Source organism: Dermacentor andersoni, chromosome 9 (genome assembly GCF_023375885.2).
Source record: "Dermacentor andersoni chromosome 9, qqDerAnde1_hic_scaffold, whole genome shotgun sequence".
NCBI classification, from domain to species: domain Eukaryota; kingdom Metazoa; phylum Arthropoda; class Arachnida; order Ixodida; family Ixodidae; genus Dermacentor; species Dermacentor andersoni.
In genome coordinates this window covers 35,187,773-35,201,652 of record NC_092822.1, presented here as the reverse complement: position 1 = coordinate 35,201,652, position 13,880 = coordinate 35,187,773, and the positions used below count along the sequence as shown (strand labels likewise).

At 43.4% G+C, this 13,880-nt stretch overlaps 2 protein-coding genes across 3 annotated transcripts in view; one reads left to right on the top strand and one right to left on the bottom strand.

Annotated features, from left to right (window-relative positions):
* Window positions 1–985, bottom strand: part of Ddx1 (ATP-dependent RNA helicase Ddx1) — a 43,568-nt gene extending 42,583 nt beyond the window's left edge. The window contains exons 1-3 of the mRNA XM_050175488.3: window positions 903–985; window positions 487–538; window positions 24–87 (exon numbers count right to left, since the gene is read on the bottom strand). Of these exons, the coding sequence (XP_050031445.1) occupies window positions 24–87; window positions 487–538; window positions 903–918 (132 nt within the window). The 5' untranslated portion in view covers window positions 919–985. The remainder of the gene's footprint in view (window positions 1–23; window positions 88–486; window positions 539–902) is intronic.
* A 250-nt stretch (window positions 986–1,235) lies between these two features.
* Window positions 1,236–12,597, top strand: Vamp7 (Vesicle-associated membrane protein 7). Of its 2 annotated transcripts, none has more exons than XM_055068810.2 (9): window positions 1,236–1,473; window positions 4,649–4,832; window positions 6,372–6,429; window positions 6,726–6,775; window positions 8,145–8,232; window positions 8,296–8,389; window positions 9,790–9,857; window positions 9,986–10,078; window positions 11,736–12,597. In XM_055068810.2, the coding sequence occupies exons 2-9, from the start codon at window positions 4,687–4,689 to the stop codon at window positions 11,796–11,798; spliced, it is 660 nt and encodes a 219-aa protein (XP_054924785.1). In that variant the 5' UTR covers window positions 1,236–1,473; window positions 4,649–4,686; the 3' UTR covers window positions 11,799–12,597. The 2 variants fall into 2 exon arrangements, with proteins under 2 accessions (XP_054924785.1, XP_050031377.1); XM_050175420.3 differs by having other exon boundaries at window positions 4,629–4,832.
* Window positions 12,598–13,880: the final 1,283 nt, after the last annotated feature.

The window sequence follows — 13,880 nt, the reverse complement described above, 5'->3', positions numbered from 1 at the left end:
ACACATGGGAAACCACTTTATACCATAAGAACGTCGCCACCTCCGAGAATGAGCGGTACAGCTTCAGCCTGCACGTCAGTCGGGAGTCTGGAAGCAAGAAATGACAAATTGTACCTAGAGTATTCTCACAGCAAACATTAATTTGACAACTACGCCAAAAAACATTAAATGATGCTCAAAACCTAATGAGATTTGTATGTGATGCTTCGAGATTCTGGTTGAGTTTCGCTTGCGGAACCAAATGCATACAAACTCAATGCACGCACGCAAAAGGCTGCAGAAGTGAAAACAGACACCTGTCAACAAGCTACCTGCACAATTTTTTACTAAAGTGCTCGCGTGAACTTCATAGCTTTAAAAGACGCTTTCAAAGCGTCAACAAAGTTACAGTGGTCGTACTGTTGAGATTGGCAGGGGTAGGTCTGAGACTCTCACGATCACGAACTTTTAGCTAAAAAGGAAACAGTTAGAACAAGTAAAACTCACGTCCACTCCATGTCCTCGACTGCCCGCGCGATTTCGGGCAAGACGCCCATCTCTGCAAGTAAAATAACGCGAGAAACAATTGTGAGTAGATCATGCCGGCACATCCAATATGACAGCAACCCCACACGCCGTTCCCTAACAGTAAACTTATATTGAACAGTGGAAACACGTAAATAAATTAATCTCAGAAATTGAAAACTGAGAAAGTCACTGGCTTAAGCCACTGACTTAATTATATGTACGACAAACTTTAGGGACTCCCGAAATGCCAACGTGGGCGATCGCTGCCGCTACCGGCGATTCAAACTGCAAGCTAACACGTTCAGTAGATCGTGACATTAGATTTCACAACCACATGCTTAAAGAAAAGTCCAACGCTACTTTCAATTAACACCAATTGTGACTTGAAATATCACCTTCAAACGCAGTCATAATTACTTCCAAGCCACGCTTGCGTTACTGCCGACGCAAAAACGAAAACAACAGCGCTAGCGGATTGACTTGGAGTCGATGCAAGTATGCAAGCCGAAACTATGGTACAAAACCGAAACTGGCGTTTTCGGCTTCAAGGCAAATTGAGGAAAGAGCCAGCCACTAACTGGATTGCGATTGAGGGCCTTTATTGCACGACTGATTATGTCCGTTGCATTGGTAGATTATGGTATTTAACATTAAAAGATCGGTACGCGTGACTCATCCCAGGTCATTCCTCGGAAAGGGCGACCACAGCAGTTTCCGTTCGTCAACACTACTGTCCACGAGGGTTCGTTGGTCGGTTCGTGTTTCTCCTTTCGTGTCGCCGTGATAAAAATTGATAAAATGCCCAGATTCGACGATCGCTTGTGCTTGTTCACGTGATTGTGCGGGCTTGTGGTGATGCGCGGTGACTTGCGGCGCTAGCGAACGCTGGTTCCTCGCGCCGAGCACAGCAGAAGTCGACGTTTGTTGTGGGGTCCCGTGTCCCCTGCCGTAGTGAAAAAGTGGGAGGTGAGTGACTCGCTGTGGTCATGAGTATGCTGCCTTGCTACAGCGACGACACTACTGCGTGTTCGCGCCCGTACCCTCCCACAAAGTGCGTAGCGCGTCGCAAGTGTGTGTGTGTGAGTGTTTGTTTTTGTTTCCGTGCTTCTCGTTATCGATGGACGCGTTTGGGGACCACTTTCTGTCTCCCGTGACGCCGGCGAACTTCTAGAATCGCCAGCGTCGAAGTTGGTTTAGCCGGACATTATCAGTTATCGTGAAGTGGAGCAGCGCTGAGCATTCGCATTGTAGTTGCATCATATTTCTGCAGTCATTGTGTCAAACGTTGATCGGGCTGTGTTGCCCTGTAGCAGACGGTTGTTTCGTGTGAGGATTGTGACGTAACGGCCAGCCCTTGCACGGCACGGCGATTAGTCACAGAAACGGTTCTGGTATTGGGTAGGGGTGTGGACGCTCACTGTATTCTTTTCGGAGACGCCAGCGACGTTCTGATGACGAGCATGTGATCACTTTCTTCATCCGTGACCTGCACGTTGTTCGATAAGTTCGGATCAAAGCAGGGAAATGGGTTCCATCGCACGCAGTCTTCGTGAGGTGTTTTACTTTTTATACCGAGTAACTCTCGCGTACTACGCACAGCTGTTGTGTACTGCACGAAACCTCCCTTCTCGTCTACATTTCGCTCTTTCTTTTCTTTTTCTCCAGAAAGGGACATGAAACAGTTTACATTTGACGTCGCAAACCTCTGGATTCCGCGTTTTGCGAAACCGTTGTCTCTTGCCACGAGTTTTGTTTTGTTTTGCCGTGCGACTCCCGTAACACCTGCGGAATTAGCTTGAGCAGTCGTGCATGCAATATGCAAGTGTGTGGCCTGTGAAAAGGTCGGTGGAGGCCGCCGACATATGTCGTAATGCGATGCTCCGCCGGTGAGTGTTTGTTTTTCTTGAAATTCTTCGTCAAAGGATCGGTGCCTTTACAGGTCTAGGCAGCAGCTGCTGCGAAAAGCATATTTTTTTTATTTTGTGTGTGTGTGTGTATGTGGCAACGCAACAGAATAGTTGCGTGAGTTTGGTTATCTTGGTAATGGCGCTGTTGTGTGAACATCCATTCGGCGTTGCCAGTGAATTATTAGTAGCTCTGGCAGTTGGTGCATTCCTTTCTGTACAGTAGTGCTGTTTTGCTCTGCTTGATTTAAATGCCTTTCACACGTGCTGTAGAGGTTACTGACTTTTTTTTTTTTTTAACACAGACCGAATGTTGACTGTTCTACCACGTTAGAAGTTCAGAAAAACCTTGACAAGCTGTTGCAAAGCGTGCCTTCATTTACATCCACACCATTGTTCAGCTTTCATCGGGGATTCACTTTTCTTCCTGCCTGGTGGCACTTGGCAATGGCTGAGTGGAACAACCCATGTAATACATTTTATGCCATGTGCGCCTGCTCATTGCATGGTTGCAGGTAATATTTTAGTCCAGAGCAGCTGTGTTCTGATGACAGAATGCAAAAAGAAAAGTTCGTGCGCACAGGTCGGGGTATAAATAGAAAAAGTCAAGGTTAAATTGTTGACCGTTATTAAGGCATCTTTCGTAAAGCAGTATGCAGGTTTGAAACGCTAAAGCTCAATGCTTTTATTATTACTAACCGGATTAATGGAAATGTTGCTGAAGTGCTAGCAGGAAGTAAAGTTTGCTGTTGATTGGGAGCAATGCATCGCCTCTGACTGCAAAATGAAGACTAAATTTTCAACATTCTGCCATTTTTGAGCCCTGTATAAAGCTGTAAATTCAAGCTTACATCGGAGTTGAGTATCAGAAGGGCAGTAATGCCACATTTATTTCTCCTTACAGACTTCAGCGGTTTGATCAACAGCAGATGAACAATGGTAGTCTGAGCTGCAGAGTCAACGTTTTCGCAAGGATACTTGCCTTTAACATCTTGGTAAAAACAAGTGCCCTTGCTGAAACGCTGACTTGAGGGCTGCTACTAGCTTCATTTTCCTGCTGTTGATCAACTTTTTTTCCATGTTCATTTTCCCCTTAGTAAGGCTTGTTGCAGTTTTAGTTGATTCATTGTATATTCTGATATTCTTGTATTGAACAGCTGTCGTGGTTTTTTGTCTAAAACAATGGAACGCTGTGCTGCTGATTGAAGAATTGCATATTTGAGGGTAGATTTTGAATTTGAGAGATGGTGCTAGAGCTTGGGGAAACTCGCACGAACCTGCAAACCAACCGTATATCTTTAAGCATCGTGTTTTCACGTTGTAGTGACAGTGAAGGACCAGTCAGCACCAAAACTGCGAGTCATGAGCCTAAAGACTTATTGGGTGAATTTGTGCCCACAGCTAGTAACTTTCAAAGCATAACTATTGTGGCATGCACTCACGTCGGTTGTATAAATCTGGTCTATGGGCCAAGTGCACTGGCTATTTGTACATGACTCGTCATACATTCCAGCACACACTTGCAACAGTGGTTAGCTGGAAAAAAAGCAGGTGACCACAATAATTAAAAAAAAAAGGATTCGTGTCAGTATTGTGAATCTAGAAACTGCTGCGAGATTACGCTTTTTCTTTACAGCGCACTGCTGCAGTGCTCTTGACAGTCATGATAGAGGATGTATTCATCCTATTGAACTCGCCATGCTCTACTTGTGCTGTTTGTATACTGCCCTTCCCTACGTAATACGGTTGGAATAGAGGGGAGAAAAATGAGGGGATCCAGAGGACTCGTCTTTTTTTTTTTTTTCATCATAGCCATATAAAAAAAGCATACAATGAAACCAAAGAAAGCACAGGAGAAATCAGTTATTGCATTCATTTAAGATGTAAAGACAATAAAAAAAGTGGGGGAAGTGGACGAAATGACAGCTTATCGCAGGTTGGAGCAGAACCCGCACCTTCCCCGTTACGCGTGCAGTGCTTGAGTGGGCCTATTACTGTGAAAGCAACGAAAGTGCTTCAAGAATACTTTATTAATCTAAACTGATTCCGTGTTTCTCTTTAGTGTCCCTCTAACATCGCTGGTGTCTTGTTTTTGAGGAAGAAGCAGCGGAGAAATGCTTTCGTGGCAAGGGGTACCTGTGTGTTCCATTGTCTGACCTTATCTCTTTTGCTCCGCATCTTTCTTTCCTCTGACCTCCCTGTCCTGTTTGACTGCAGTGATATTTGAATTGTGGCAGGCCTTGACAGTGTGCCCTAAATAAGGAGGAGCACCGCCATGCCACTGCTGTACTGTGTGGTGGCACGAGGCAGCACGGTGCTGTCTCGGTATGCCAGCTGCGCAGGCAATTTCTCCGAGGTCACTGAACAGATCCTGGGCAAGATCTCGCCAGAAGTTCCCAAGCTTACCTACTCCCACGGAAGGTAAGTAGGATGCAACTCTCGTGCGTTTCAATTTGAAAAGAAACTTGAACTTTGGCTAGTTAATGTCCGTTCCAGAATTGAGGCACATTTCATTATCGCTAAAAAGACAGTTACAACAGCAGTGAGAAGCACAGGGGACATGACACTAATCTTTACTTTGTTGAAATTTAGAATTTATGAGCGCACAGGTTCTTTGAAACTGCACGGTGCGTGAGCACCTATAGCATTGGTCAGCCAGATGGGCAGCAGCTGCTGCAGCCACTTCAGTTAAAGTCCAGCTTCATGGATCAGCTGATGAATGCCACAAATCTTTGACCATTTAACTTGGAAACATTTGTTCTAGTTCTTCATGACCTTTTTCTGCTGATGATACTGCTGGCTGCAATATAGTTTTGGTGTGTCATTGTCCTCTGTGATCTCTTATGTGAGATCTGGAGACCCACCTGCATAATGTTGAGTGCAACAGTTTTCTCTTGGTTGTTTTAGTATACACTGACTTATTTGGCAGCAGCGTGTGTTATGATAGCTTAGCTCATCATAGCATTAATTTAGGAATGTGCTTAAGACACTCTTCTCTCAATGTGTGCATACGTGCATGCATGTGTCATAGCAATGGTGCAGCAAGTAATTTGTGTTCTTTAGCTTGAACAAGCTGGTTCCCACCAAGTGGACCACTTTGCTGTTTTTCCAGTGCATGCTTTGATGCCTGCAAACCTTCACTCCTCTTTTCTGTGTAACTTATGAACGAACTCGTAGTATCAAGATAAAAGTATCACCCCATCATGCATGCTTTATCTAAAGTGGTTTAGCACAGAGCCATGCACTAGTCAAGAGCTGTGTAATAAATGTGCCAAGTTTGGTCATTTTTAGTTAGACTGTAGGTCTGTTCAATTTGCCTGCGCCACCTGAACCAGTTCACGGGGTACTGCACCTTGCCATTCGTGTCGGAAGGTGCAGGGCTGGTTCCCAATTTTGTTGCACCCTCTCAACTGTCTTTGCTGACTTGGTGCAGATGTACAGGTGCAAAGCAGCAGTGGGACACATGGGTGCAAGCGTCATTAAAATCTCGCTTGCACACGTCTGCTGTGTCTACACAAGTGCAGGGTGTATTTGTCTCGGAAGCCAGTCATACCTGCAGTTTGGGACTCTCAAACTTGCACACTCGATGCACATTAGTTGGACGAAACATGACACCCGCACCACGTCTTCACCTCGGCATTCGTTTCGAGTGTTGCGTTGTGCCTGCACCACAAAAATTAAGCTGCACAATTTCGAAACTTTTCATGTGCTGCTGTTAACTGGTTCATACTGGTGCAGGCAAATTGAATGGGCCTTAAGTGTCATTAGCTGTTCAGCATGCAAGTGTCGCTGTGTCACCTCCTAATGGTCAGAAGTTCTTTTGGCCTTAAATATATCTGAAAAGTAGTTAAGCAGAACTAATAGAAGCCCATCTTAACTTAGTGTCATGTCTTCAGTCCAACTTTCTTTGAACTTTGACTATTATGACTATGTTCCCAAGTTTTTCTTTCTCCTTTGCAGCTACTTGTTCCACTACATCCTTGAAGATGGCATTACCTATCTCTGCATTACTGACGATGTAAGAATGTTTTTTTTTTAGTAGTTGTAGGCATCATTTTGGCTGCATGTTGGCTAGTTGTGGCTGCTCGAGAAGTCATAGCACTGTACAATTGTACTTTGTCAGAGGTGTTGTCATGAACACCACATTCAAGTGGGTAGGTGACTACTTAGGCAGCGGTGCTTGTTTTCTTCAGTTAAGTTTCCCGATGTTGTCAGTGCTATTTGTTTGTGTGTTGTTGTGCAAAGGCATTGCTGCATGCATTCTTGCACTGCTCTGGTTTATTTCACTGATTTCTGCACAATCGTCTGTTACAGGAATTTGAAAGGGTAACAGCATTCCAGTTCTTGGTGGACATTCAGGGCAGGTGAGTAAATGTAGCATGAAATGATCCACTGCTGGGTACCTTAGATGTGGTTAATACATTAATCACTGCTGCTATAGAACAGCTTCAATGATGGCAGTTGGAAAAAAAAATAGAGACGACTGCGTTTGGTCTGCAAGCGCTTATCAGTCTAGCAAGTATTTCCTCTGCGAGTGCCACATGCTCTTAACCCTTCAAGCACCACTGATTTACTGGTGCATTTTCGCATTTGTGTCCCGCCATGTTCTTTTCGACATTCCTTTGGCGAGGACCACACCAAGAGATCATTTACAGGAATTACCAAGATACTATTTTGTTTACATTGTCGGTCATACTTACAAACATTAGGAAAGATATCGCATAGTACTGTATAATTAGGAATTACTAACACGCTACATTGTTTATTTTCCGTACTTCATTGTCATGCTTCCCGTTTTCCCACTCCCCTCTGTAATGCCTTCGGGCCTTGGGGACACCATAAATAAATAAATAAATAAATAAATTTGCCATTATACATGTTATTTCCTTTTTTTTTTCATTTCTGCACAACCAAAATAAATCGCTGTGTTCATTTGATAATATGAGGAAAAAAATACCCGCTGGGAGTGAGTCGCCTCCGAAAATATGCGACACTGAAAGGGTTCAAGGGACACCCGAGGACAATTAATAATACCATACACTTCTGAAATATGAAGGAAAAAGAAAAAGCACTTTTAGCACGAGAGGACACTTGATGCAAGATAACAGTTCGCCCTGATTTCGTGGGCTTCAATGGCATCAGCTCCGGCCTAATTATTTTATTGCTAAAGGCGGACTGCATTGAATTCTAAGTCAAAAGAATTAACTTGACGAGTTCTAAGAACACTCACTGCACCACAGTGGCTTAAATGCAAGAAATGTGCAATGTCACAGTGATGCACAGCTGATTGAGTTGTGGCACAAAGTTAAAAAATAATGATAGTAATAGTTAATAAATAAATAAAGGGGGGGGGGGTAGGCCTCACCTTTATTTCTTCTCGTTGACATCATGCCATGAAATTAATTGAAACCTTAAGCTTCGACTATTCACGCCTGTCTATGGCTTTTGAGATAATACCGCATTTCTTAAATGCATTGCCGTCTAGTGAACTTGAGGAGCAAGCACAAAGCTACTGGAGCTCCCATAGCTGCAGTGACATGTGGCTTATATTTCAGAAATTCTTTTAATGCCAATGATTAGCTTGTCAGTAATGCAGTTTTTGTTTCAGACGTTACCTGCACGTTATATTCAACGCGCACATAATTTCCGAGTACATTTAGTTAGAATCGAGTAAATGTGGCAACAATTTCCTTTGAACGTTTTTCTGACTTGATTATTGACTTTCGATTGCAGGTTCCAAGCCAGTTATGGCCGTCAAGCTCATTCAGCGCTTGCCTATGCAATGAACAGTGAATTTTCGCGGGTACTGGCAAATCAAATGGTGAGCTCGTACTCTTGCTGGAAGCATACACTCTGCTAATATCTGTAATTTGCCACATTCCAGAAACACTATTCTGGCATTGGAAAGGATGGTGACAACATAACCAAAGTTCAAGAGGAAATCGACGAACTCAAGGGCATCATGGTGAAGAACATTGGTGAGTTGGCTGAGCCATTGAAGCCTTCAATTTAAAACACCAGCTCTCGGTTGTTGCATAGAAGAGCTGTGGGTCAATTTCATGTTGCAGTTTATGCATATAAAATAATGAGGGGTGCAAAAAATACTTAAAATGTTCAAATTGTGAATCGAATATTGCCTTAATTCAGTCCTTGAATCGAATAGTTAGTTTGCAAGTGCAAGTTACCTCTCCATTTTCAAATCCTTCACATTGCCAGCTGTGCATGATCGAACATGAAAGTGAGGCAAGTTTCACTCTGCCACAGTAGAGCTAAAGAACGGGAAGCTACGTAGAGTACGCCATGTTGCTCATAAGCTACACATGGAAATTCAGCAATAGGTATAGCTTGACACTGCTTATTGAAGCTGCAACTGTGTGTTCTATTAGAATGAAATCTGAATACGTTAGATCGCAACACTTCACTTTATAGTTTCCCAATTTACAGCAACCATTCCCACGAGAGAAAAAAGTGGCTTCTTCACTCTGCCATTGTGGCAATCAAGGCAAATTTGCGCTTTCCTCTCGGAGGTAATCGCAGGTGCTGAAGGACTGACAAGGCAGTCTTGGAACTAATTCACAACCAAAGAAGTTCTGAAGAACCCTGCTTGTTTGTTGCATCCTCGGTGGCTGTAATAGCGCTGGCAGATGTCAGTTTTGCGAAGATTGCTTAGCAGTGCATGTTATTGTAAGGCCTAAAATGTATATTTTATGGCCCTTTAGTTTACTTCCACTCCGAAAACACCTACATCTCTAATTACATTGGCTTGTGGGCATCAAGCCATAAAATGTGCAGTAATTGAAAACATGTTTTATGACTGATTTAGATAAATTCCATGTTTGCTGTGCCAACTCCATCAGCACCTTTAATGTTAATTACACAGGACATACATCTTGCGTTAATCCTGTATTTATACTCTTAGCTAGACTCTGTACGCCTTTTATTTTTTTTTTGCACTGTATATCATCCTATTTTAAGCTATCTCCCTAATCTTTGCATTGGATAAATGTGCAGTTTTGGTGGTCTTTGGTCAGAAAACCTTGTCATCATTCATAATGAGCTGTATAATGACAGAAACTTGCTAATGTAGTGAATGCTGGAATGTCAGCATCATTGTTTTATTTTAATGGTGAGAACAGCTGTTCGATTCATATTTCATTAGGTCTCAAAAATTTCTACTATTTGCACACTCCTAAAGATAAGTAGCTTGCTTTTAGTGAAAGAAGACATTTCATATGTGCTGCAATTGCATTCTGTTCAGACATTAAATTCAATGCGCTTTCTGTGCCCTCTTGGGCATGAATTGGAAAATGTGTGTGTAGGGGGGCAGCTGGAGTGTCATTTAAATTGACTTCATGCGTTGTTTTGAACGCATGTGCAGATACGGTAACGTCAAGAGGCGAAAGGCTGGAACTGCTGGTCAACAAAACTGAAGCCTTATCAAGCACGGTCAGTCATCTGCTGGTTTAGATTTTATCTTGTGGTCTGCTATTGCTCTGCGCCCTTATAGTGAAGGTCCGAGCAAACATTTTGTACATGGTGGCTATCTTCCTGCACCCTTCCTGTGATGTTTGCAGTCTGTGACGTTCCGCAAGAGCAGTCGCAACCTCGCCCGGTCCATGATGATCAAGAACATCAAGATAGCCATCATTATTGCGGTCATAGTTTTGGTGAGTACTTCACTGCACAGCTTCACTGTAGAAGGATCATTGAGGGGACAATTTAAGCTTTTTCAGTGAATTGTGCTTCTAGGATACCAACAAACACACTCTTACTGTGAGAGGACGCACAATAAGCCAGAAACATGGAAGATTGTGCCACCGCCTTGACGCTACTACACCAGGGGTGCCATCTGGGATCGTTGATCGAAACGTGCATTCAGTTTGCGTTCAGTTTCGCCTCGCACGAGTGGCCTAGGCCAGGCCTTGTCATCAGACGCGCCCGGCAGCTGACAACTTGGCAAGGCCTAACCCAATCGTGCAAGGATAAACTGAACGTGCGTTTCAAACAACGATCTCCAGAGCACTTCAATTTTGTGGATTTTGATGATATCTTGTGTGTCCTAGTTACTTCTTCTTTATTCTTAAAGATGGGGCTAAACTGTTGCCTAAATAAGTGGAAGATTGAACTTGGGAAGCTTTGAGAACATTTTCTTTGCCACAGTGACCAGAAATACGAGAAAATAAATGAAAATTTGACATTGCCCTGATGGCACTGATGCTAAGGTTTTGGTGCAACATCCAAGAAATGGAAGTTTGGTCATCATTTTATCTTCTAACTCTTGCTGCAAAATTATTGAAAATCTGGAGGCAATTTGTAAATGGATCCAGGGAGCACCTGGCTCATCGCTTTCTTTATGCTGTGTGTTTTCCAGAGTTGGTATACACTTGTTGTAACACAGTTATTATCCAAGGTAAATCTGGTGTTATTTATCAGAATTAAAGATACCTTATCAAATTCATTATGGGAATTGGTGTTCTTTAAAATTTTGAATAGCGTAATAACTGTATGCTGAACAAATGAATAATTGCAAAGATTTAATATTTGCAAGGAAGTGAAAGGGGTGTTGGTGCAGATATAACTAAACTCAGTAACCAGATACCTTGATCTTGTAAATGTCATAATGGGATTAAGTTGATGGGATAGGAGTGTCCTCACAACATGTAGTATGTGAAACGGCTTTGTATGAAGCTATACTACAATGCCAGTAATGTGAGTTGTATTATCGCCATGATCCTGCTATGGTTCTTATGCTGTTGGCAGTTTCTTTGTGCATTGCAATGCATCTAGAAGCTGTTGCTTTGTTTTTCGTGTGGTCCCGCAATACGGCACTTCAGCTAGTCCAAAGATGTACTGTATTGCCATTTGCGGAATACTAGGTTACCAGATGTATAAATGTGAGCATTTGGTTGATGGCACGTAGTTAACCAGCGATGACAGAGCTGTTGGTATATCAGTAACCAACTGTGTTCTACTTGGCTGCTGGTTGTAGTAAAGTGTTAGCAGTAACTATTTAACATGCAGCAACACGACAAGAACTCATCTTCGACAAGAACAGCCATGTGTGCATGAAAATATGCCTAATCTGTGCTTACTTAACCACTGCTGTAAAGTGCCAGCACCGACATGACCATGAACATAAAGGTTCCCCCCGACAACAGCCATATACTAACATGAAAATGATTCTGGTTGCGGTTGGACAAAGCACCGCAAGATGTCGCTAACAGCACGGTTGCTGCAGTGCACATCTCCAGTGTTCCGCGAAGGATAACACGTTTAGGGACAGGCTGAAGCTCTCTGATAACTGCAACGCTTCCCGTGTTACAGGTGGTAATCTACATCATCGTCTCGTCGGCATGCGGTGGGCTGAGCTGGCCGAGCTGCGTCTGAGGGTCGTCGCCATCACTGCTACCGCCAGACGTGGCTTCGCCCTGCACGTGTTTAGCTTCGTTTACCCTACACGCGTACACCTCAACACACGTTTTCGTCTATCATTGGTTACAAACTTTGCGTGCATGTAGTGTTGGGCTAACTTCGTCACCCGCCATCGCAGTGTCGAATGTGCGAATGGCGAGGGTTGTTTTCAACGTCCCGGCTTCTGGCAAGCTGGTGAATAATGATTGTACAGAGCGTTTTTGTTTTCCTGCAATTACATTGTATGATATTTTGCCACATCTTTAAATTCTTATTATATATATATATATACAGTATGTGTCTATGAATACACACAACCCAACTGAAGATGCACAGTGGTTTACCTTAGGATAATGGAATTTACGTGCAGCTCAGTTTGTCGTCGAGCTCGCGTCTCAATGCCTGCGCACTTTTTTCTGCGACTGCACGGAAGAAATGATTGTGTAATTTTAAGAACTCGTGTAACTGTGTATTGTACTCAATGTTACTCGGTACAATGTTTTCTGAGCTTGTGTCTGTAGTGTAGAATTCAGTGCAACCTCAGTCGCATTTCTTTTTTTTACATTTATACTAGGTACTAATTTCGGATGCCGATTGCCGGAAAAAGCGAATTGATCTGCCTGCATAAACAGAGTGCTTGAATGAAGTGCCAGAAATGAAATTGTTATGCATTGCCTGCAGTGTTGTATATAGCCAAATGGGAACAGTGAGTTTTTCTCTGTACTGTGTATTCGCAATACTTGAAGGGAGTAATAAATATTAGCACTTAATCAGAGTTGCAAAAGCGTGTTTGTTCCTTTTCTTCCTTTCTTTTTTTCGTTCTAGCTGGTGGCATTCTCATTTACCTTGCTGGAACCTTCTACTAGCTAAAACCAACACGCACTGCTTCCATTGCACCGGCTGTTCTTGTGACATAATTTAAGACAAAACCGTGTAAAAGTCGGATGGGAATTTTCAAAAAAGCACTGCCCCTGGTTACTCGAGATGCGACTACAGAGAGAGGTCTACATTGCTCGGGTTGTCCCACTGTACATCTCCATTCTTAAAAAAGATTTCTTGCATGTTGCAATAAGATGATCCCGACCATCATGAATATTGCCTGTTTAGACTAGGTACAGACCTCTAAATTACGACTGCCACCAAAAAACAAGATTATGTCGGTAAGACTTCACAGCACAGATAGAAACTGGGAATGTCTGTTGCTCTGCAATATCTACGTTCCCAAAAATAACAGCTAAAGTTAAGGCAGATGCTCGACTCTCGCACGTCCCATGATGCTGTTTTACCCGCTTGACTCTTGTCTCCTGTAATCCAGCCTTCCCGCGTAGCTAAGCGCCGGCGGTGTGGTGCAGATTGGTATGAGAGGTGGCACAAGTGATGGGATGCTAATGCCACCTAATGGGTTTACTCGGGCGCAAAAGGGAATAGCCTGTTTTTCTTTGGCTTGGGGTCGGTGAGCGGCATGGACATGTCGCGTGCTCGCCTACTATTCGCTTGACCATCCCGAGAAAGGCTTATCAGCATGACACCTGAATGAATGAACAGGATCATTCGAACAGGTCCACAGTTCGTGTGACCGTACGTGAGAATGATTACGCGTTGAAGCCCTGAATGGGAGCCAACATATTTACTCACTATACGGTTGCAGTGAGTCGGGCTTCCTCGATATGTCGCGTGCCCATATGGGTAGTGATTCAGCTGGCAGGCATTGGTGTATAAAAGGTGCAATAAATGCCCTTGTGATTTTTTGCACTATACTCTGTTGTCATTCTTTTGTAACCAAGAGCACATGTGAGAGCTTGCAACATATACGGAACTAACTCTGATCTTTGCAAGTGCCTGGAATACAAATTGCAGCTCAAATTACTTGACCACACATTTCTTTGCTTGGACGACTGCCCACTTTCAGAGCAGATTTTGAGAGCCTGGTTAGAGGAAGAGTACGAGGTGTGGTAGGAGTCTGGTCCGGAACATATTTGTGCAAATGGCCTTGACTGTAGACTGCACTGCTTTGCATGTTTCAACACTGTTCGAGATTTGCTTGTCTAGTAGTACAAG